This window comes from Mucor mucedo, assembly GCF_025094135.1.
Source record: "Mucor mucedo strain NRRL 3635 chromosome Unknown EV154scaffold_45, whole genome shotgun sequence".
Taxonomy (NCBI): domain Eukaryota; kingdom Fungi; phylum Mucoromycota; class Mucoromycetes; order Mucorales; family Mucoraceae; genus Mucor; species Mucor mucedo.
Genome location: NW_026252329.1, coordinates 139,506 through 160,098, shown reverse-complemented (window position 1 = coordinate 160,098; position 20,593 = coordinate 139,506). Strand labels below are relative to the sequence as shown.

General features: G+C 37.4%; 11 protein-coding genes across 11 annotated transcripts; 3 read left to right on the top strand and 8 right to left on the bottom strand.

Annotated features, from left to right (window-relative positions):
- Window positions 1-170: 170 nt before the first annotated feature.
- Window positions 171-900, top strand: EV154DRAFT_228616 (uncharacterized protein). Its single transcript, XM_051594488.1, has 3 exons — window positions 171-304; window positions 363-593; window positions 644-900. The coding sequence occupies exons 1-3, from the start codon at window positions 283-285 to the stop codon at window positions 877-879; spliced, it is 489 nt and encodes a 162-aa protein (XP_051457625.1). The 5' UTR covers window positions 171-282; the 3' UTR covers window positions 880-900.
- A 20-nt stretch (window positions 901-920) lies between these two features.
- EV154DRAFT_420713 (Isochorismatase-like protein) lies at window positions 921-1,767 on the bottom strand (the record flags this gene model as incomplete). The annotated part of the gene is made up of 5 exons (XM_051595967.1): window positions 921-1,085; window positions 1,143-1,259; window positions 1,320-1,462; window positions 1,532-1,589; window positions 1,642-1,767. 5 exons carry the CDS (start codon window positions 1,765-1,767, stop codon window positions 921-923), a joined length of 609 nt encoding a protein of 202 aa, XP_051457624.1.
- Window positions 1,768-1,983: 216 nt separating this feature from the next.
- EV154DRAFT_509013 (uncharacterized protein) lies at window positions 1,984-3,912 on the top strand. The gene is made up of 6 exons (XM_051601568.1): window positions 1,984-2,558; window positions 2,614-2,790; window positions 2,855-3,166; window positions 3,236-3,504; window positions 3,567-3,629; window positions 3,693-3,912. Exons 1-6 carry the CDS (start codon window positions 2,075-2,077, stop codon window positions 3,714-3,716), a joined length of 1,329 nt encoding a protein of 442 aa, XP_051457623.1. The 5' UTR covers window positions 1,984-2,074; the 3' UTR covers window positions 3,717-3,912.
- EV154DRAFT_509011 (uncharacterized protein) lies at window positions 3,773-4,460 on the bottom strand. The gene is made up of 2 exons (XM_051601567.1): window positions 4,059-4,460; window positions 3,773-3,991 (listed from the first exon to the last, which is right to left on the bottom strand). Exons 1-2 carry the CDS (start codon window positions 4,193-4,195, stop codon window positions 3,853-3,855), a joined length of 276 nt encoding a protein of 91 aa, XP_051457622.1. The 5' UTR covers window positions 4,196-4,460; the 3' UTR covers window positions 3,773-3,852.
- A 173-nt stretch (window positions 4,461-4,633) lies between these two features.
- On the top strand, window positions 4,634-6,848 carry EV154DRAFT_543786 (methylenetetrahydrofolate reductase-domain-containing protein). Its single transcript, XM_051604569.1, has 3 exons — window positions 4,634-4,753; window positions 4,840-5,043; window positions 5,130-6,848. The coding sequence occupies exons 1-3, from the start codon at window positions 4,667-4,669 to the stop codon at window positions 6,630-6,632; spliced, it is 1,794 nt and encodes a 597-aa protein (XP_051457621.1). The 5' UTR covers window positions 4,634-4,666; the 3' UTR covers window positions 6,633-6,848.
- Window positions 6,849-7,806: 958 nt separating this feature from the next.
- Window positions 7,807-9,595, bottom strand: EV154DRAFT_443397 (major facilitator superfamily domain-containing protein). The gene is made up of 4 exons (XM_051597022.1): window positions 9,355-9,595; window positions 9,137-9,296; window positions 8,203-9,069; window positions 7,807-8,127 (listed from the first exon to the last, which is right to left on the bottom strand). Exons 1-4 carry the CDS (start codon window positions 9,573-9,575, stop codon window positions 7,879-7,881), a joined length of 1,497 nt encoding a protein of 498 aa, XP_051457620.1. The 5' UTR covers window positions 9,576-9,595; the 3' UTR covers window positions 7,807-7,878.
- A 153-nt stretch (window positions 9,596-9,748) lies between these two features.
- EV154DRAFT_443393 (60S ribosomal protein L34-B) lies at window positions 9,749-10,631 on the bottom strand. The gene is made up of 3 exons (XM_051597021.1): window positions 10,183-10,631; window positions 10,043-10,122; window positions 9,749-9,975 (listed from the first exon to the last, which is right to left on the bottom strand). The coding sequence occupies exons 1-3, from the start codon at window positions 10,259-10,261 to the stop codon at window positions 9,805-9,807; spliced, it is 330 nt and encodes a 109-aa protein (XP_051457619.1). The 5' UTR covers window positions 10,262-10,631; the 3' UTR covers window positions 9,749-9,804.
- Window positions 10,632-11,172: 541 nt separating this feature from the next.
- On the bottom strand, window positions 11,173-12,419 carry EV154DRAFT_509002 (uncharacterized protein). The gene is made up of 5 exons (XM_051601566.1): window positions 12,381-12,419; window positions 12,188-12,328; window positions 11,667-12,105; window positions 11,459-11,607; window positions 11,173-11,396 (listed from the first exon to the last, which is right to left on the bottom strand). Exons 3-5 carry the CDS (start codon window positions 11,941-11,943, stop codon window positions 11,340-11,342), a joined length of 483 nt encoding a protein of 160 aa, XP_051457618.1. The 5' UTR covers window positions 11,944-12,105; window positions 12,188-12,328; window positions 12,381-12,419; the 3' UTR covers window positions 11,173-11,339.
- A 1,146-nt stretch (window positions 12,420-13,565) lies between these two features.
- Window positions 13,566-14,264, bottom strand: EV154DRAFT_508995 (VPS4-associated protein 1). The gene has a single exon (XM_051601565.1). The coding sequence runs from the start codon at window positions 14,227-14,229 to the stop codon at window positions 13,612-13,614; it is 618 nt and encodes a 205-aa protein (XP_051457617.1). The 5' UTR covers window positions 14,230-14,264; the 3' UTR covers window positions 13,566-13,611.
- A 7-nt stretch (window positions 14,265-14,271) lies between these two features.
- EV154DRAFT_543781 (chaperonin 10-like protein) lies at window positions 14,272-15,718 on the bottom strand. Its single transcript, XM_051604568.1, has 3 exons — window positions 15,671-15,718; window positions 14,775-15,592; window positions 14,272-14,713 (listed from the first exon to the last, which is right to left on the bottom strand). Exons 2-3 carry the CDS (start codon window positions 15,541-15,543, stop codon window positions 14,430-14,432), a joined length of 1,053 nt encoding a protein of 350 aa, XP_051457616.1. The 5' UTR covers window positions 15,544-15,592; window positions 15,671-15,718; the 3' UTR covers window positions 14,272-14,429.
- A 321-nt stretch (window positions 15,719-16,039) lies between these two features.
- EV154DRAFT_464501 (ABC-2 type transporter-domain-containing protein) lies at window positions 16,040-20,528 on the bottom strand (the record flags this gene model as incomplete). Its single annotated transcript, XM_051597667.1, has 3 exons — window positions 16,040-20,038; window positions 20,097-20,299; window positions 20,366-20,528. 3 exons carry the CDS (start codon window positions 20,526-20,528, stop codon window positions 16,040-16,042), a joined length of 4,365 nt encoding a protein of 1,454 aa, XP_051457615.1.
- Window positions 20,529-20,593: the final 65 nt, after the last annotated feature.

Sequence of the window (20,593 nt, the reverse complement as noted above, 5' to 3'; positions counted from 1 at the left end):
AAAGGAACGAAAATAATCGCTACCAAGATGGGTTAAATAACTATTGAGACGGAGTGTTAAAAGCTGTATTTTGTTTACAGAAATAAAAAAAAGTGACTTGATATAAATACTCCCCAAGTATCCCTGTTTAATTTTTTTTTTTTTTTTTTTTGTCTTTCATTGACAATTGTGTAATGACGAGCATTCTCCGTGTAAGTTCATTGAAGAGAACTTAATAGCTCCAAGTATCTTATGCCTATCTTTTAGAGTTCTCAAAAGTGTTTAGCTTTGCATAAACGTAGCATGGCTACCTCGCCACTCAAAAGTAAAATAGCTTTTTATCGTTTAATTTTTATCTCGACTTACAATTATTCACAAAATAGAACAAGGAAAGTGGTGCGAGAATTTAACAAAACCAGTGGCTGCTGATATGATTGGTACGCCTGATCCAATTTCAAACCTTCGACCTGTAAAATATTATATACCTGAGAATGAAACAGCCGACGAAAAAGAATGGAGAGAGTCTTGTATGAGAGTGGATAAATTTAATGAGGATTTCTGGCATCATAATAATACAATGTTTGTCCAAGCAAAGGCAGATTATGAAGATAATTGTAAGCGTAGAAATTGCAAAGACGTTATAATAGGCTAATGATAAATATAGTAAAAGCAAATGGACAAGAAGTGACAGCCGAAGCATTGTCAGTGTTTTATAAAGACTTTTTAAATAAGGCCTACGATCGACAAATGGAATACAACCGTACTTGGTGGAAAATGAATGTTGCTCAATTATACCCTGGATTTAAAGCCGCTATCCGCTCTTTAAAGTCCAAGAACGACACCACACTTTCTGCTCAGGTCAAAGGCAATGGATTCTGGGAAAAGAGCTTCGAATCATAAGAGAATTTTTTTATATAGAAGAAATAAACAATGTTTTTTATTTACAAGTTGGATCCTCTTTGCAAAATCTTGTTCACTTTGGTAGCTTCCATGTATTCCTTGACCAAATTACTGATGCCCTTAAATTTCTCATGTTTGGCATCTTGGACCAATTGGAAAAGAACGGATTCTGAAGTGGTGATAATTGCACCAGCAGCTTTCATGCGCTACAACAATATACGATTAATCACTTTTTATCATTCCCCTAGAAAAATAGGACTTACTGCCACCGCAATATCAATTTCAGGATAGTTTTGTGATGATACACCATCAGCAATAACATGAACATCATAGTCGTTTTCAAGTAACTCAAGTGCTGTTTGAAGAACACAGACGTGACTCTAATAATAAGGTTTGTCAGCTTTCACACGACCTAGTTATGTTATTTGTTCCGTTTTCACCTCAATGCCCAACAAAAGAACTGATTTCGTCTTGTTTTTTTCCAAAACAGAGACAACTTCAGGCAAATACATGCTGAACTTGGTCTTGGGAATGACAACAGCGGCATCAGAAACATCCAATTCAGCTACAGTTGGTCCAAATGCTAATATACATTCAAGTCAAACCATCAGTCCCTTTCTCTTTCTGCATGCAGAAAAAACTTGGTTTTTACCTTTGGGGTATTGTTCTGTGACAACTACAGGAATGTCCAAAAGCTTACTTGCTTTAATCTAATAAGGAAACACATGAATATAAGGTTTTATTTACTATTCGCGTGCTTACCATTTTCCCAGCAACCGAGATAACAGAAGGGTATTGCCAGATAAGACCCTTAAAACGTTCTTGCACATCGCAAACGAATAAGGCACTGGTTTGGGGAACAAGTTTAGTAATCTTTTTAATAGACATTTAAGAGTAAAAGAAGGTTTTAATATTATTATTTTTTTGGTGGGAATATTCTCTCGCACAACCTTATAAGGGCGGACTAAATCTACAAAAACCATGCGGGAAAAGGGAGTATGCAATTGGCTAAGTCTAAGCAACTCTGCCCTATTAGGGCGTATGATGTAAAAAAACTCCCTTATATGTATTACATGCGTGAAAGGTAGATCCAGAACTTGGTTCTCCTTATATAAAAATCTATCAGTTTTCTTTTCCTTTCTTTTCCTTTTCTTTTTATATTCCAAAATAAACAAAAAAGTAAAACTTTAAATATATGGTGTCCGGCAGTGCTGATTATGAATATCTTTTAAGTCTGCGTGCAGTACGTGAAAGGTGTTTCCGGGTTCAAGAAGCAGCTGTCAGGAACAAACTAAATCATTTTGATATTGACCCGAGTAAATTACAAGATATGGTGCAATTTGTAGTTTCATTAATCAAGCGGGATTATCAAGACGATACGTCCAAAATACCTTGTCATGGTCGCTGGAGACATTTTGATGTTGAAGGTAGACCTCGCATTCAAACATTGATTCAGAGCTGGGCAAATCTCGGAGTTGACGCTCTCGAACAGACTAGACGGGTTCTGGACTTGTTTGTGGTGGCTGTATTATTAGATATCGATCCTCGTGGTTGGGTCTATCAAGAAAAGACCACAAATCGAACTTACAAGAGAAGAGAAGGTATTGCTGTAGCCGTTCTGGACATGTATATGGCAGGTGTCTTTTCAATGAATCCTAATCAGCCGCATCGAGTAGACTGTAAGTTACCCTGCTTCATTTAAAGTTTATTAAAATTAACTTTGCGTTCAAATAGCAGAGGCGCTATCAAACTTGACTATGGACATATTATTGACCGGGTTTCAAACAAAAGTGTTGGTTGGATTGCAAGATAGACTTGAGTTATTAAAAAATCTCGCATGCGTTTTACGGGATCGACCTGACTATTTTGGTGGAGAAGAAGGGCATGTCCCTCGCCCAGGAAATATGATGGGTAAATAAAATATATATGAAAAAGAAGGGGGGTTTGTTGTTTGTTTACTTATTTGTATTTTTAGATTATTTACTATCTCATCCCACAACAATTAAAACTAAGAAAGGACCCTTAATTCATTTAGAAACCCTGTGGCCTGTTGTACTTGAAATTGGAGAAATGTGGACTATTCAACAAGAAAAAAGCAAAGGTGGCACGGTGGGCTTGGGTGATGTTTGGGAGTGTCCTGCTTTAGCTGGAGGAGGAGATCAGTTTGTAGCTTTTCATAAATTATCTCAATGGTTAGTGTATTCATTGATTGAGCCCATGGAAAAATTACTGGGAGCTATAATTGAAGGAACAGAACAATTGACACCCCTTCCTGATTATTCCAATGGTAAGTCCTTCCCCCCTTTTTTTTTCTTATATGTCTCCCTTTCTTCTATTAACTCACATGTTAATATAGGCGGTTTACTCATTGATACTGGATTTATCACTTTAAGAAAATCAGACTATGATCGTGGTATTCAAAACTACCATTTAAACTCTCTTTTACCTGGACAGCCCAAAGTTGAAGTGGCTCCTATGTTTGAAATGTCCGATCCAGTAGTTGTAGAATGGCGTGCCCTAACTACAGCTTACTTGGATCTTGTCGCTGAGCGCGTGCGCTCGGTGATGAAATTAAATAAGAAAACATTATCATTGACTCAATTAATCGAAGGTGGAACAACCAGTGTAAGTCTTATAATATTCTCCCTGTTTTGCGACCCCTTATAAGTAACAAACATAAATCATAGGCTGGTAAAGAATTGGCAGAAATATCTCGTCCCAATACTCAGGAGTCACCTATTGTCATCATGGTAATTTTCCCCTCTAAACCCCTTGTAATAATCCATATATTGACAGAAAATATTTATTCTTAGCATGAAAAGAGAGTGATCTTTTAAGGAGATCATGCTTATAGAAATCTATTTAATAACGATACTTCTACCAGGAGAGTCTTCTTCTATTCCTTAATTCAACAAAAGGGAGTATCCATGGATATTTTACAATACAATAAATAAATCATAAAAAAAAAAAAAATTAAATGGCATGATTGTCTTTCCATTGGATTTCTGCCACGTATTTCATTTTGAAAGGTGCATGAAATAAGCTGTAACTGTACAACTTTCCTCCTCCCCCCGCGCTCCCATTTATACTACCTAGCCAAATAAAGTTTGATCTTATGACGAAAGTTAAAAGATCTATTATTATTGGCGGCATCACTGAAGGCATCATTGGCTACATACCCATCTACTAAGACGAAACCCAAGTTACACAGCAAACTACCTACTACTGGATCAAAAAAAAGAAAAATTAAAGCCATACTAATTCTTCTTGCATAAGTCCCTCTTCTTGTTCTTGTTATTTTAAAAAAAAATGACATTCACTCATTGTTGCATAATCCGAGATTATTTTTTTTGACAGGCATGAACTAGAGGGAAAGATCGGGGATGACTTTTTAAACAATTGGATTGGCTAAAAGAATGTTGCAAATTCTGTTTGGACCAATCCTAGTGCAGGAAGTATTTGGTAGAAAGAACTACGTGCTGTTTATCCTTGATCTACACTATAAAATTCTGTGTTTTTATGTATTAGGCAACAAGAAATAATTGAATATAAAGACTACTGAATTTACTTGCAATACTGCCTATTTATTTATACCTTTTACTAAATAAAAATAATTTTAAAAAAAAAGATCAAGATGATCAAAAACAGATTGGAAGTCACATCGTTAGGCACGAAAGTGTAAAGCCAAGTTGTACAATTTAAAAATGGGTTATATAGACAGGATGATGTCCTACTCTCTTTCCTTTTTTCTTTTCTCTTTTCTTTTCTCTTTTAACTCCAATTAAATATGAAAGTTACTGATAAGATCACTAAAGCCGAACAAGAAGGACGTCCTTTCTGGTCCTTTGAATACTTTCCTCCCAAGACCCCTCAGGTACGAAATCCATCCCATTAGAATAAAAATAAACCCGCATCTTACAGGTTTTAAATTGATTTTCTCTTTTTTTTTTCAAACAATAGGGTGTTCAAAACTTGTATGACCGTATGGAAAGAATGCAACGTTACGGCCCTGAATTCATTGATGTAACTTGGGGTGCTGGTGGCACCTCTGCTGATTTGACTACCGAAATTGTCGCTACTGCTCAGTCTGTCTATGGTTTGGAAACCATGATGCATTTAACCTGTACCAACATGCCTATCAAGCAAATTGATGATGCTTTAGAGGTAAAAAAAAAAAAAAAAAAAAAAAAAAGAAAAAAAAAATGGTGCGTGGAGACATGAAAACTAATGTAAATGTAACACATAAATAGGCCGCAAAGAACTGTGGTTGTCAAAATATTCTTGCTTTGCGTGGTGATCCTCCCAAGGGACAAGAAAACTGGGAGTCTTGTGAAGGTGGATTTGAGCACGCTGATGATCTTGTACGTTACATTCGTCAAAAGTACAATGATTATTTCTGTATTGCTGTTGCAGGTCACCCTGAAGGCCACATTGATAATCCTGATAAAGAGGATGATTTGTTACAATTGAAGAATAAGGTTGATGCAGGTGCCGACTTGATTGTCACTCAACTTTTCTTCGACATTGATTCATTCTTGACATTTTACAAAAAGGCCCGTGCCATTGGAATTACTGTCCCTATCTTGCCTGGTGTCTTCCCCATTCAAAATTACACTGGACTTAAGCGTGTCATTTCCTTCAACAACAACTTCGTGCCCCAATCTATTTGGGATGCTCTTGAACCCATCAAGGATGACGACACAGCTGTAAAGGAGTACGGAATCAACTTGACTGTTGACTTCGTCAAGAAGTTCCGTGAAGTCGGTATCAATGGTTTCCATATCTATACATTCAATTTAGAACGTTCTTCTCGTATTCTCTTGGAGCGTTTGAATTTGATGGCTCCCGTCGAAAGTGTCAAGCCTTTACCTTGGAACCCTTCTCTCACTACAAAGCGTGCCAAAGAAAACGTTCGTCCCATCTTCTGGAAGAACCGTGCAAAGAGTTATATTCAACGTACTGAGACTTGGGATGAATTCCCTAACGGTCGCTGGGGTGATTCTCGTTCTCCTGCTTTTGGTGAGCTCGATGGTTGGGGAATTAATCTCAAGTACCCCGTAGAACAATGTATTGAAATGTGGGGCACACCTACCACTGTTGACGACATTGCTCAAACTTTTGCTCGTTACTGTAAGGGTCAAATTGCCGGTATTCCTTGGAGTGCTCAACAATTGGATGCTGAAACTGATATTATTCGTCAACGTTTGGCTGCCATCAACATGTTGGGTTACCTCTCCATCAACTCTCAACCTGCTGTCAATGGTGTCAAATCTTCTCACAAGGTTTACGGTTGGGGCCCCAAGAACGGCTATGTCTTCCAAAAGGCTTATCTCGAATTCTTTGTTTCACCTGAGAAGTTGGATGAATTGATTGAAAAGGTCGGTAAAGATCACCAAGTGACTTACTACGCTGTCAACAAGCAAGGCGATCTTCGTACAAATACCCAAAGCGATGAGCCCAATGCCGTTACTTGGGGTGTATTCCCTGGTAAAGAAATTGTTCAACCTACCATTGTTGAATCAGTTGCTTTCTTGGCCTGGAAGGACGAAGCCTTTGAGCTCTGGAGTAAATGGGCACGTATCTATGACCGCGAAAGTGAATCTGCTGAATTAATTTTGGACGTTACCAAGAGTTGGTACTTAATCAATATTGTTCACAACGATTTCCAAGATGAAAATGGTATCTGGAGACTTTTTGATTTAGAAATCGATGGTGAAATCTCTCGTAAATTGTTAAACAATGTTGCTCGTTAATAAGCTGACATTACCCCTCTCACCTCCCCCCTTTTTTTTATTATCTACTGTAATTGTATTCAACATGCCCTTTCTATATATATTTTCACATCCCCCATCTCCTTTATAATATCTTTCTCTTTTTTTTTGTACGTATATAGTATTCAACTACCTTTGATGGTTCTCATATTCCCCCTCTTATATACAAAAATTAAAAATATCTTTTTACTAAAATAATGCACAAAAAGATGACTTCCTATTTTCTCCAAATGATATACAATCTACTCCAGTTTGTAAAATTTATCATGCAATAACGTATTCTCCTCGTTTCGCTTCTGTGGAAAAAGTTTATCGAGCAGGACACTTTTTTTTTTTAATCGAACACCTAACCTAATGGAAACAAGTTGTCATAGTTTATATTAAGTCTAAGAGACTCCTCTTGATATCTACAAAATAATATGGCTACATTAATTTTCTCCTTGCTTTTGACAAGTATATTAAAACAGATCCGTAGATCTTTCTCTTAGTATGTACCAATGGCATATATTTCTCAGTGCAAATGTCGTTATCGTCGGGCCTGTTTTATCAAATAAGTGACGCCTACATAACAGAAATTGGAAAAGTGATTACCATGTATCCATTTCAGAGTTTGCTTATCTACACTGATGTAATACTTGGCGGATAATAACATATTATTAAAAAAGTATTTAACTCCTACAGCTTTTAAATATCAGTCCAGTTTTTATTGATGGTAAATATATTTTAAGCAATAGAATCAACGTATGTCTGCTTAAGACTTTTCGAACAATATCATTCTGCAACCAAAGACTGTACTCGTTGTGCATACAAAATAATATTTATCATTTAAAATATATAGCATAATACTCTTAATAAAACCCTCGTGATGCTACTGAAAGAAATGTTACTAGCATCAGGTTGGACTTACAGCCTCTTATATGAATTCAAATGAAGTGGTCGTATACGTAGATATGAGTAAAAGGTTTAAATAGAATATGGCCGAAACAATATGTTTTCTTGTCACGATTGACCAAATATCTCGCCATTAGGTAACTCAAGTTGACTCCCGATTACTGAATTTATGTTACACTAAAACTGGGAATATTAATATCTTCTGTGGTGGGGTCATCTGCAAAAGAGATGTCAACAATCTGTGCATACAAGACCCTGAAATTAATTCCACGTGCAAAAATGCAGTATTTTTTATTTATTTTATCAAAATCAGTTTGAGGGGAAGCAGGTATAGAATTCACACAGAACTCGTAAACTTGTATAAACCCTTTTTATAGATCGCCAGCGATAAAATGAATAAAGAGCCGAAAGCAGCGAGAATGCCAATGAAAAAGGTCATTTCATAACAGGCTGGACCATAACAAGCACCTGAAACGGCTCCTTGTTTCTTGGACTCAAGTTCATAATATGTACCAAACAATACATTGAACAATTGACTGCCTATAGCCGGAGCGCATAGTAACAATCCCCAGTTACGAGCAAAGGCCTGGGTTATTTTTAGTCATGTTAGCATAATCAAGAAAAAAAAAAAAAAAAAAAAAAGAAGTGATAATATGTATACCTTTTGACCAAACTCACTGATGGTAGCAGGCGCAACACCAAACGCAATACCGTAAACAATGGCGGTCATGATAGTGCATAAAATTAAATCGTCTGCAGTGGACACAAAAGTGATGAGGACACTCATAGAGATCACAAGACCGACAGCTGCAGCCCAAAAGAACCACAAGCGGTGCACGCCGGCCCTTCTGAGTACATCACTGAGAGTACCGAAAACCGCTCTAGACCCACAGTTTGCAATACTAAAGACAGAAACATGAAAATTACGTAGATGCTGAGCTTCACCAATAGACAAGTCTGAAGGGGATAAAGAAACGAGCAATTGACCAATGTTTGCTAGATAGACGTAACCAAGACCCAGAATGACTAATAATGAAAGTGCTAATGCAAATCCAACTGGGTCTGAAAAGAAGGCAATACCAGAGATAGCAGTTTCCTCTTGTATATTCATTTGCTTTTTCATATGAGTAAGATTATCAGCAGAGACGACAATTGCGTTTTTCGATAAAAGCGGTCTATCTTCTTCATCTTCTTCGAATTGGGTGGACGAAGTACTAAAGCTGCTGATGCTTTGAGTATAGCTATGGTGATTTAAATTCTGGGAGATAAGATCATCTTTTCTGTGAACAAGATCAACTGACAAATCAACGGCTTCTTCTGAATGAATTGGACCTAATACAAACGAACCAAGAAAGACAATGATGGAAACGACAACCCCGACAAAGAGTAAGAAATGGAAAGTGCTCGAGTCATCTGCCTTGGATTTAAAGTATCGGTCATTAATTTGAGAGAATACAAGCCCGCTGATGCCTAGAGATGCACTTGTGAGCCCCATACTCATTCCTCTATGAGACTTGAAATTATGTGCCTATGTATACAGTCCAATTAGTATGGGATTATCCCTGGAAGACTGGACAAGGGAAATAATATTGTACCTGTGAATCAAGGGCGCATATGTATGAAGCAGCACCAGCAGCACCGGTGCATGCCAAATAAATGGAACATAAAACATAATGGCTTGAAAGGTATCCTGCATAAGTCTGGGCTAATAAAAACAGCCCAGTTAAAGCAGAAAGGGAAGCTACTCTCAAGGTACTGATTTTAAGTTAAGATACGATGCAATAAATGGGAATTATGATGAATTTTCAATTACTTTTTAATTCCTAAATTCTCTACCAGCCAAGCACATAGTGGTCCAGAAAAGGACACACCAACAAATGTAGCGGTACTGACCATACTATTTTCAATACCATTCCAATGAAATTTATTTGTCAATGAAGTACCATATGTTGGATATATGTACTGTGGTCCAGATACATTTGCTACAGCTAATGCAGTAACAAACGATAGAATTAAAATCTTTTTATTCTCCATCTAAAAAAAAAATAAAAGAGATAAAGGGAAATCCAAAAAAAAAAAAAAAAAATCAGAAATTACACAACTTTTATATCATATCTTGTGCTGCATGAAAGCATCATCCGGAACTACTATAACTTTATCCCCCAACCCCCACCCACCAATTGCCCCTATATTTTTCCAGCTGTTATATTTTAATCGAGAAATATGATTCTTATTTATTAAAAGAATAGCATTGCGAATTAATTTATTTTTGGGCCTTGAGAACCTTCTTGACAATCTTTTGCTCTTCAATTAAGAAGGCACGGACAATACGGTTTCTGACACAGTGGGCACAACGAGAGCCACCATAAGCACGAGAGACATGCTTGTTGGTCTTGGAGACGGTAGCGAACTCACGAGGACGGAGAGCCTTGATCTAAATAATTATAATCTTTAGCCTTCCATTCTCAAACAAAAACCCCCCAAATTCATAATTAACTTACACCGGCGAGAGCTTCACCACAGTCACCACAACGAGGAGCCTTTACGGGCTTCTTCTCGTATTGGTAGACAAGCTTTCCACCTAATTGAAAAAAAGTTTAATTTCTAAGTCTGACATTATTTCTTGTTTGTCTGAATTTACCGGGAGTCTTGACAGCGCGAACACGGTTGGAACGGGTGTTGTAAGAACAACGACGTCTATATGTAAGTCTCTGAGCCATTGCTGATAATTATCTAATGGTGATGATTTTTATAAAAGTGAAATTGTCGAATGATGATTTGGTTGCGAAAGATAAAAAAAAAAAAAGTCCAATTTAGTAATCCATTCTCGTATCCATCCATGTAAATGCTTCAATATCGTAACAGCATTAAAAAAAAAAAGAGCTTCATCCATACCTCCCAAAAGCAGCAATAGAATGAAAGGAAGATTTCATCCTTTGCCCCCTCTCCCACAGTAGTTCTTTGCTGAGCCAATACCCTATAGCACACCTCAATCAAAACCATCGCACACTACAATTATTGACAATCCGGCCCGGATTGTTTACCTATTCCGACGAATGGTTTGACACAAAAAGTCACTTCAATCTCCGCCTTTCTCAAACGAATTGATTACATATTTCAGATGTTTTTACACAAGAAAATCTACCACTTACTTGCGTTTAAAAATCAGACACGGGGTAGCAGTTGTTATGTAATACCTAAACGATGCACTGTCTGAATTCTTTGAACGTAATTCAAAACAATTAAAAATGCAGATTAATGCTTATGTGTTGAACGAGCTTCTCGTGTAAAGACTTATGGAGGCTAAAAAGGCTTAAATGAGAATTTTGTCTCACGGTATGGCTATCAGTGACCTAATTTATGGTGATAGATGTCGATAGCTATTATAGTTTTTTGCAACATCAATCGGACGAAGTGGTTCCTTTTTTCAAAATAACTAATCATTTGTCATATATGTCCAGTCATTATGCTAGTGTTTCAACTGAAATAACGGAACATTTATAACTAAAGTTACCAAATCTTATAATATACTACAATTCATATAAAAAAATCCAGCGGAATTTACACTCCACTAAAAAATATTTCTAAAGGGGGTCTGGGGGGTGGGGCAAGCCCCACCCCCCAGGAACATAGAACGTTGCATAAGCATTGAGTGAATTATTTTCATTGGCTTTGGTAGTAAAAATTTAAACTGACATAAAATGTGGAGAATGATGATGGGTTATTGGTACGTTTACAGAGGGGGTTTGGGGGAGAATAAACAAAACACTACTGAAAATGTTGTTTATCCTAAATTACTCATATATGCTCCTTTTTGAGCTGGGCAAAACCTAAGATGCTCTCAGTCAAGAGGCACTACCATAAAAACAAACGTTAGACAAGTGTAATTCAAATGGTCAATAAAATTAGACAAATACCTTCATGCGCCAGAAGAACTTCAAGAAACGAGGAAGAGCGTCCAGTTTATCATCAATATCAGGCTTAATATACAGCGTATCTTCGAGCCACAATTCAAAGATCGGGCCTTTTGGCTCGAATCGTAAGCTCCAAAGACAGATATTTTCTCCTAAAATTATTAGATGAAGTAAGAGACAGAGCAATAGACGAAGGGACATTGTATCTTGCCTGTACCATGTACGAAAAAGACCTTGCATTTTTGGAATGCCTCCACAGTTGCCATAGGAAACTCATCAGCAATACTTTTCAACATTGCAAGAGCACCAAAAAGACCTTTATGATGATCAAATGCAATTTTTAATTTATCGATAGAACCAAAGCAACCCGATGTTTCAAGCAACACGATCTCGATATTTTTCAGACCATACAGCTTAATGATCCCATCAGCCGGATAGCTGTGGTTATCTTCTTTATATAACGGTATGTTTTTGGGCTGTTTACCCATAGATATCAATTGTGTTTCCCCAGGCCGGAATCCTGCCTTACACCAATCCTGACTTTCTTTTAACCAAGTAGTCACTGTTTCAAGAAAGGGTTATATAAATAGACAATTAAATGTTGCCTCTCCATCCTTGACATCTACAGTTGTAGTGTGGAAGTTATTTAGCTATATATATATATAGATCAGTATACATATTAAATTTAAATAATAGTATAAACTAGCATATGATTAATAAAGAGGTACTTACATTGCTCGAAATATACTTTCTAAAAAATGAATGCATCCCTGCTATTCACAGTTCGTGAGTTCCAAAAACTCAAGAACTCTGCCTAGGAGATCGCCCTCCTATAGCAAAGACTAGCCGCAGCCGCAATATCACAATATATATCTTTTTCAATTTAGCTTCTTTTCAAAGAAACAAGAGTTACTACTAAACAAACCTTTTTACGTGATCGGTTACTTTCATACGATAAAAGAAGTATGTTAAGGGAAAAGAAAAGGAGAATAATAAAGTGTGTGAACCAGCTTTATTTATAGATAAACAAGCTTATGTCAGGATGATTTCATTTGTCTATTTTATCATCCATAATGTTTGAGCCTTTACTTAAAATAGAAACACTTGCAAAAACCCCCCAAGCAAGTCAGAGCTTGGTAATTGTCTATATGTGTTTCAGTATTAACTTATAATGACAGTGAAGCAGATTTTATGGAAAACAGAAATCGATCATCCCATGAAGTTTAGATGATATGGCAAGTCAATCGACGTGTAGACCATCGCGTGATTCTAAAAAAATACGTTTATTTGAAAAAAATACGTTTGAAAAAAATAAAAAAATGAATCAGTAAGAAATTTTTTCAAAAATAAAGTTGACTTACAATCTCATTCAACAAAAAAGAACAATGTTGTTTGACTTTTTTTGGTATCTCTTTCAACTTGATGATCCTCTGAAGATTGTCAGAATACTCATAAACTATATGATTATAGTTTTTCAATTTATTTTTATAACATGTTGAAAAAAAATATTTTTCAAAGCACCATTCCTTCATTGGGTTTGATGAGAAGCTGATACGGCAGATAGGGGTGTAAATACAAGTTTTTTAGTATCATTGGTGAGCACAATGGGGTAAGCCAATGCTGAGTTGTCGATCAAAGAAATTTCAACTATGATGTAGGTGGTATCTTCTTTTGTACTTCGATAGGAAACCTTCTAAGCAACTCGTAACTTTAGGTAGGATTGTGTCTTATTCAAAAGATAAAGTTCCTTCATAACATTTGGCATTGTAAAAGGGTTCATGATTGAGATCTTCCGTTGACTTACCAGATGATTTTGTAACATGTGTAATTAATTCCACTGACAGTACTTTATCCTTCACAGACTCTACTATTATATTAACTTTTTTTTTTTTGCTACGCCCTTTAACAAAATGTAACAAAGCATGGTGTTTCTGATGGGCTCTTTAAGCACACATATTAAACGAGGACGTTGATCACAGTATCTGGATTTCATTTATCAAGAGCTTGCGCAATGTTCAGATAATTTAGAGCAGATTTAGTCCTTATAATTGGCCGGTCCTATCGAAGAACGGGTTTCTTTCTATTAGAAAAAGCTTCCGAATTTTTAATAATATTATCAAAGACAGGATGGGAGCCCACTGTGGGAGAATTAAGATTTATTTGGTAGGTGGTGTAGTATATATTGGCTTGTTTTTAGGAACTTCAGGGAATTGTAAGGTCTTCAGTTTCTCAGAAGCTTGCTTGCTCTGGAGCTTTTTCATGTATTCTCTCTGACGTAAATAGAAATAATCTTTTTGAAGGATAAATCGAACTGGTTGTTGGGGAGAGACAGGGGAACTAATAGCAGGAGGAGAAGATGTATCTTGTTTCTTTACGTCGGCTTGTTCTTTCTCTGCCTTTTCTTCTTTTTTTTCTTTTTTTTCTTCCTTTTTCTCTTTTTTATCTGCATCCTCTGGCTTTTTCTCGTCTTTTCCTCGCCATGATTTCCATGCTGTCCCGATACTCGAAACAAGATCAGATACACTATCACTTTCCACAGGTCGATTCACAAGCACTTCCTTTTTCAGCTCTGGACTTTTTGTCTTTGTACCACCCACTTTCGAACAGAAATTAAAATCCCCAAGATGACTTTTACAGGTGTAAAACCAATCTGCATTACTATTGTCGGCCAATGTCAAAACCACATTCGTAAACTTACTGCATACAAAGCAAGGCCTCTCTTGTGAAGTCAGGCGAGCAATGTAAAGATTCTGTAGACGTTGATTGTCACTCATTATGGAAAAAAAAGTAGAAAAAAGGAAAAAAGGCGGGCAAAATAAAGCTGTGCTTAAAAAAAACTATTTATTTTCCATTGTTGGGAGAATCCAGTAAGCAGTTACTGCACCTATAACTGTCCATCCTGTTTGAAGTTTTATATACAATGCATCATATTGCATTATTGTATTTTGTGCTGCTATGATACAGAAATTCCAGTTTAGTTTTCCAAGACGAACCGGAATCGAGCTTTTCCAGCTCTAAAGTCTTCAATAGCCTTGTTTACATCATCCATTTTATACGTTGTGATCCAAGGCTTGATCTTATTCTCGGCAGCAAACGCAAGCATGTCTTCCATTTCCTTGGGCGTTCCAATTTTAGAAGCATATACTTTGATTTGCTTATTAAACAGTGTGAATGAGTTCATGCCTGGAAGGTCCCATGTAGGAGAAAAGACGTTGATAAAGTGTCCATTTATTTTCAAGAGAGCAAAATAAGTGTGCCCTTTTTGAAGAAAACCAGATTAGTTTACATAATTATGAGACCCTAAAACTTTAAAACTTACATGCAAAATCAGAGCTGGTTCCTGTGCAAAGAATATGAGTCAAACCGTTATTGTATTTATCAAAGGACTCTTTGTCGTTGACACTGATGTAATCATCACAACCAAGTTCTAATGCAATATCACGCTTGGTTTTGTTATGAGATATTCCAATTACTTTAGCACCTAACGCCTTTGCAAATTGAACTGCAAAATGACCAAGACCTCCAATTCCCATTATTCCCACTACCGATTTTCCGGGAATAATGTTTGCGCGCCTCAAAGGAGCAAATGTCGTGATACCAGCACAGAAAAAAGTAGCGGCGATCTCACTTGTCATATCGTCAGGCACTTTAAATGTGAAACGATGATCGCCTCTCCATTTATCAGCAAATCCTCCATAGGTTTTATCACCATTAGGCCATCTTGAACCAAAAGTATAAAGGAAATCCCTTAGACAGAGATTTGGTTGTCCATCAAGACACGCCTCGCATTGATGGCAAGAACCTGATTGAGCTCCTACACCAGCACGGTCTCCCACCTTGAGATGCTTAACATTTTCACCAATTCTGGTTACAATTCCAACAATTTCGTGACCAAACACACAAGGAAAATCAGAAGGGAACCAATCCTCATCTAAAGCATGAACATCAGACGCACACAAACCACAGTGAGTGATATTCAATTCTATTGAATCTGCATCCCATTCCTTTAGTTTCAACTCCATTTTTGTAAAAGGTTTTCCTCCCTGAACACCAGCCCACGCGGTAAAGTTATCGTTAGAAGTAGACATGGTTGATTTTATAATTTGTTTCTTGATTTGAGTATACGGTCTGGGTTTACTGTTTATATATAACTTTTTTAAATGTACTCACGTTATTTTTGGATTAATTTTTTTCCTTTAATAGGAAACAGCTTACGTTCTTAATTTTTCAAATACGGTCAAGGCTTTGCTCTTTGGCAAACAGAAAAGGAAATGATTTGATGTAACAAGAAAAGGCTTTGCTCTTTTGCAAACCAAAAAAGAAATGATTTGATGTAACCAGAAATGGCACAGCTGCGGAACTATCGCTTAAAAATAGGGATTGGCATAATCCGTTTAAGGTTAATTACTTGGTAAAAACCAGTAAGTGTTTCATAAACGTGATTCCCATCCAAAAGATATACTACTTTAATTAAGACAGGGTAAAAATTTATTCTACAGTCATCTACAAACAAATTAATTAGGATATAGTCAAATAGATAGTGATTGTAAAGCTAACATTTATCTATTTAAAAAAAATTTGTTTCTAACGATTAGGTCTTCGTCTAAAAAATACAAGAATAACAAATAAAATATAGTTAAAAAAAAAGAAGGCAACTAGGATGCCAAAGTTTCGCCATTTGTTGGATGCATTCCAACCCATCATTGTCTGATAAAAATCAGGCCCTGAGCTGTATGTGCAATAACCACATTTTTCAGGTTGAACAGCCTCAGGATTATCCAGGTAGCCAGTCACCCCAGGGAAAGCAAAGAAATTCTTCATATATTCACCACATGTTTGATCAGGAGGAGGAGAAAAACGTAAAAGATCACGCTCAGAACAGACGACTTTGATATGCTCCAACTCATTTACTGTGAGCCCTTCAATATAATAATGAAACGGGTCAAGCCAATACATCCATGAACTCCAAAACCTTGGCATCTGGCTTGGGGGTTGCATCAAACCACAAAAGAGAATAAGAACGGATATAAAGAGAGGATTAATGACAGATGCCATAGTTGGAAGTTCGGCCACTGCTGCGATATCAAATCCTAATGTAACCGCCCAACATACAATCATTACAAATGTGACGTAAAAGTACCCACATGCTTCAGATGTATTTACCATACCGGCTGTCCAATAAAAACCAGCCATAAATATAGCAGCAAAGAAAAGAATATAAGGTATTTCAACTAACACAGCCGATATGCCAAACGGGATCCAACTGTAATAACGCGAAGCATACTCTCGACGGAAAAACATACGCTCAGTCATAAATTTGGGTTGAGCCATAATAATAATAATCATTGCCATAATAAAAGTACTAAAAAGAGCGAACACCTTTCTCAACATTTCAGATGAAGAATTCCCAAGCTTCCAAAAGGTGAAACCACTGACAAGTGCAGTAAACAAAATATTGAGAAATCTCCCAATGTTATATTGGGGAGAACGCCAATAAGCAATCCACATGCGACGCATAACTAGACGAAATTGAGTAGGAAGAGGTGTAGCATAAGTGAGAGCTGTTCGAGTTGGGTTTTTATCGGCTGTTTGATGGATCTCCTCAAGTTCAGCGTCCAGGGCCTGGGATTCAGCTGACCCTTTCCATACCTCGGCCCAATCAACCGAGGATTTTCCAGCTGTACCAGCACCGACCACTTGGAGGATATACTCCGCAGGATTAGCATCAGGGGAGCATTTAGGTCCACCTTTCGATTCGAAATAATCAATCATTATACGGGAGTCGGCACCAATCTCACCATGATAGGCTGTTTTACCACCCCGAACAAGTAGAAGTAAATGGTCAAAATGTTCGAATAAAATCGCAGAAGGTTGATGAATCGTGCACAATACTGGCCAACCAGCATCGGCAAGTTTACGAATAAACCGAATAATGTTGAATGAACTTTGCGAGTCAAGACCAGAGGTGGGTTCATCCAAGAAAAGCAGTTGAGGTTTACCGACTAATTCAATGCCTATAGTCAACCGCTTGCGTTCTTCCACAGAAATACCAAACCCGCTTTCAACCTGACCAATTTGGGCGTCCCCTATATCATCCATTTCAAGAAGTTGAATAATTTGTTCGACGTATTCATTTTTCTCTTTGACAGATACATTATTGGGCTGACGCAAGTAAGCCGAAAACCGAAGTGCTTCTCTGACGGTAACAGCAGGCTGATGAACATCCATCTGCTCACAGTAACCCGTGATTCGCTCAAAGTCGTTCATTATGATTTCATTATTCAGGTAAATGTTCCCTTCAACAACACCTATTGTCTTTCGTTTAGCCAGCACGTCCAAAAGTGTTGTTTTGCCAGCACCAGAAGATCCCATAAGTGCCGTTAGATTACCAGGTCTAACAATGCCACCTATATCGTTTAATAATTGAAGCGTACCACCTTTTATGGGAACAGTGTAGTTAACATGCTGCCATGAGAACGTAGTGCCGGTTGATATTGTCTCCATATTCTCGGTAATTTTTGATTGTCTAAGAATGCGCGCGTCTTCTTCAGCGGCAGTGCGAGGTTTGGGGGCTTTTCCAGGAAGATAAAGTTTCGTAAGAGAAGCGGCTTTGCTTAACCCAACAACCTCCATTGCCAGTGCTGTAAGAAATGTAAAGAAAACAAAGAATGCAACTACCACCACAAAATCAGGAGCCCACATTTGCCAAGGGGTAAATGTCAATGCATTTTGAAGGTAGCTGTCACCCATGACATAGTTCTCGCCAGGAACACCACCAACCATAGTACACACTTTATATCTCCAATCAGTGTATCCAGGTCCGTATGGAACTGAGCTTCCTGGACCATCACATGAGTAAACTTGCCCACTCATTTCATTTATCAAGATTGTCTTATAAGCATATGTCATTGGACTGATATAATATATCCAAAATAACCAAGGATGCATTTCATTATAGGTAATGGTATAGCCAGTGTAAGATTGCATACATACAAGCAAAACACCTGTAATCTGAGTGGCCAAAAAGAAACTGGAAGTAAGTGCACCAAACAAGCGAAAGAAGCCATTCATGCACATGTTGGTAAAAAACAAGGTCACCAAGAACGTAAAAAATCGACCTGCTGTTAAATTTAATCCCATCATAAAGTATGCACAAACCCCAAATAATACTACTTGAACAACTGCATATGGAATATCCATAATGACTTGTGCAATATAAAATGCAGAGGGTCGATAAAGTGCATACTGTTTGTGTTTTTCCAGGATGGGTCGGCCGTTTAGAAACCTCACAAGTTCTGCCTGTGAAATAAAAGCATTAAAGAGAACACTAAAAAAGAGAGCACCGCCACGAGATTGTGCACCAGCACCAGTTCTTGGGAGATTGAAGAAACAGGACGCCGTGATTAAGGATTGTATAAGAATAGTGCCATATCTGGATATAATATTCTGCCTGTCCTTTATGAGAAGATGATGCTGCCGAATCGTAAGAGCCTTTACTTGTTGATAAAACGATGCTATATACGGCGCTTTTTTCCCTGCACGTTTCTGATGTTCATCATTGAGAGCTTCTTCAAATTTGGTAGCTTTATTCTTTTCTCGACAATTATTTTTGTATGATTCAAGATCGTCCAGCATGTATTTTTTGATCTCGGATTGTTCGTACCTCGCTTGAAATTCAGAAGCATGTTTTGGTGCAACATCTTCAAATCCAGGTTTAACCTCACGCTCAATAGGATTGCAAAGACCAGTCAAGAAATCTGGAATGGACTTTCTTGGTGGACAAAAAAATCCAAGATCTTCAAAATACTTTTTAGCTCCCACTGATGGCCCAAAGTATATACAGTAACCTTCATCGAGCAGAAGAACTTTATCGAAGAGCTCAAAAATACTATTTGACGCCTGATAAAGTGTTGCTATTGTAGTGACATTGAAAACATCGGTGCCGATACGAAGAGAGCGAACATAGTCAAGAGCAGAAGCCGCATCAAGACCACGGGTTGAGCAATCCCAACAATTAATTGTACATCGAGTGGTCATTTGTTCGGCAATTGAAAGTCTTTTACGTTCACCACCGGAGAGACCTCGAACAAAGGCATTGCCTACCATTGTATCCATTTGCTTTGTTAAGCCCAGCATATTACCAAGCATATAAAGCACTCGATCAACAAATTCATTCTTAGACTGTTCGGGTAAACGCTTACCGGGGGTCTTTGTACGGAGGGCAAACTGTAGTGTTTGCTTTGTAGTGAGTGTAGGGTAATGTTGATCTTCTTCTGAGTTGTAACACACTTGGCCTCGGTACATTTTATCAAACTTTTCAGGTTCGATGCCACCGTAATTTACATCTCCTTCTACACTTGTGTAGGATCCTCTCATATTGGCAATTACCTTTAGAAAAGATGAACATCCAGCACCCGGACGTCCAAGAACCAACAACATTTCTCCATCTTTGCAACAACCCGTAATATTTTGAATAATAACTCTTTTACTGCCACTCGATTTTCGAAATAATTTCCAGAAAGATACTATACTCAACACTTGACTAAAAACTGTGGGAATAGTATACGCATCAGCTCCAAGCCCCTAATGAAGTTGGTTATTGAGAAAACTAATTTACGCGGTAACTAAAAATCTTGCTTACCTCGACATGAAGATTCTCCCAGGAAACACCAAGGTTTTTACCCTTATGCCCATTTTCATCAATTTGATGTTTGATACCGTGTAAATATTCATCTAAGTTAAAATTTTGAGCGTCGGCCTGACCTTCTTCTGCTTGAGATGGATTGCCTTGATGATTCAATACGGTGAGCTCCCTTTTCAGTGACTCGTATTCTTCCTTGGCGCCTTATTGAACGAGAAATCCATTTTGAATTCAATAACTTTATTAAGGATACCCATATTTAATTTCACTCTCACCTTCTATATTTACTTGATTGGCTTCTTCCTCACCAAAACTATCAGATTCAACGATATTGTTTCGGCTGTCTGGGATGCTGTTGGATGAAGCATAAGTGTATATAAGATCGTCTTCGTTACTAACTTCACCGTCGTTTCTCACATGATTTTCCTCCATCGTAACAAAAAATCAAAAATATTAAAAAAAAAAATAGAATTCGACGGAACATTTTATTAAAAGAG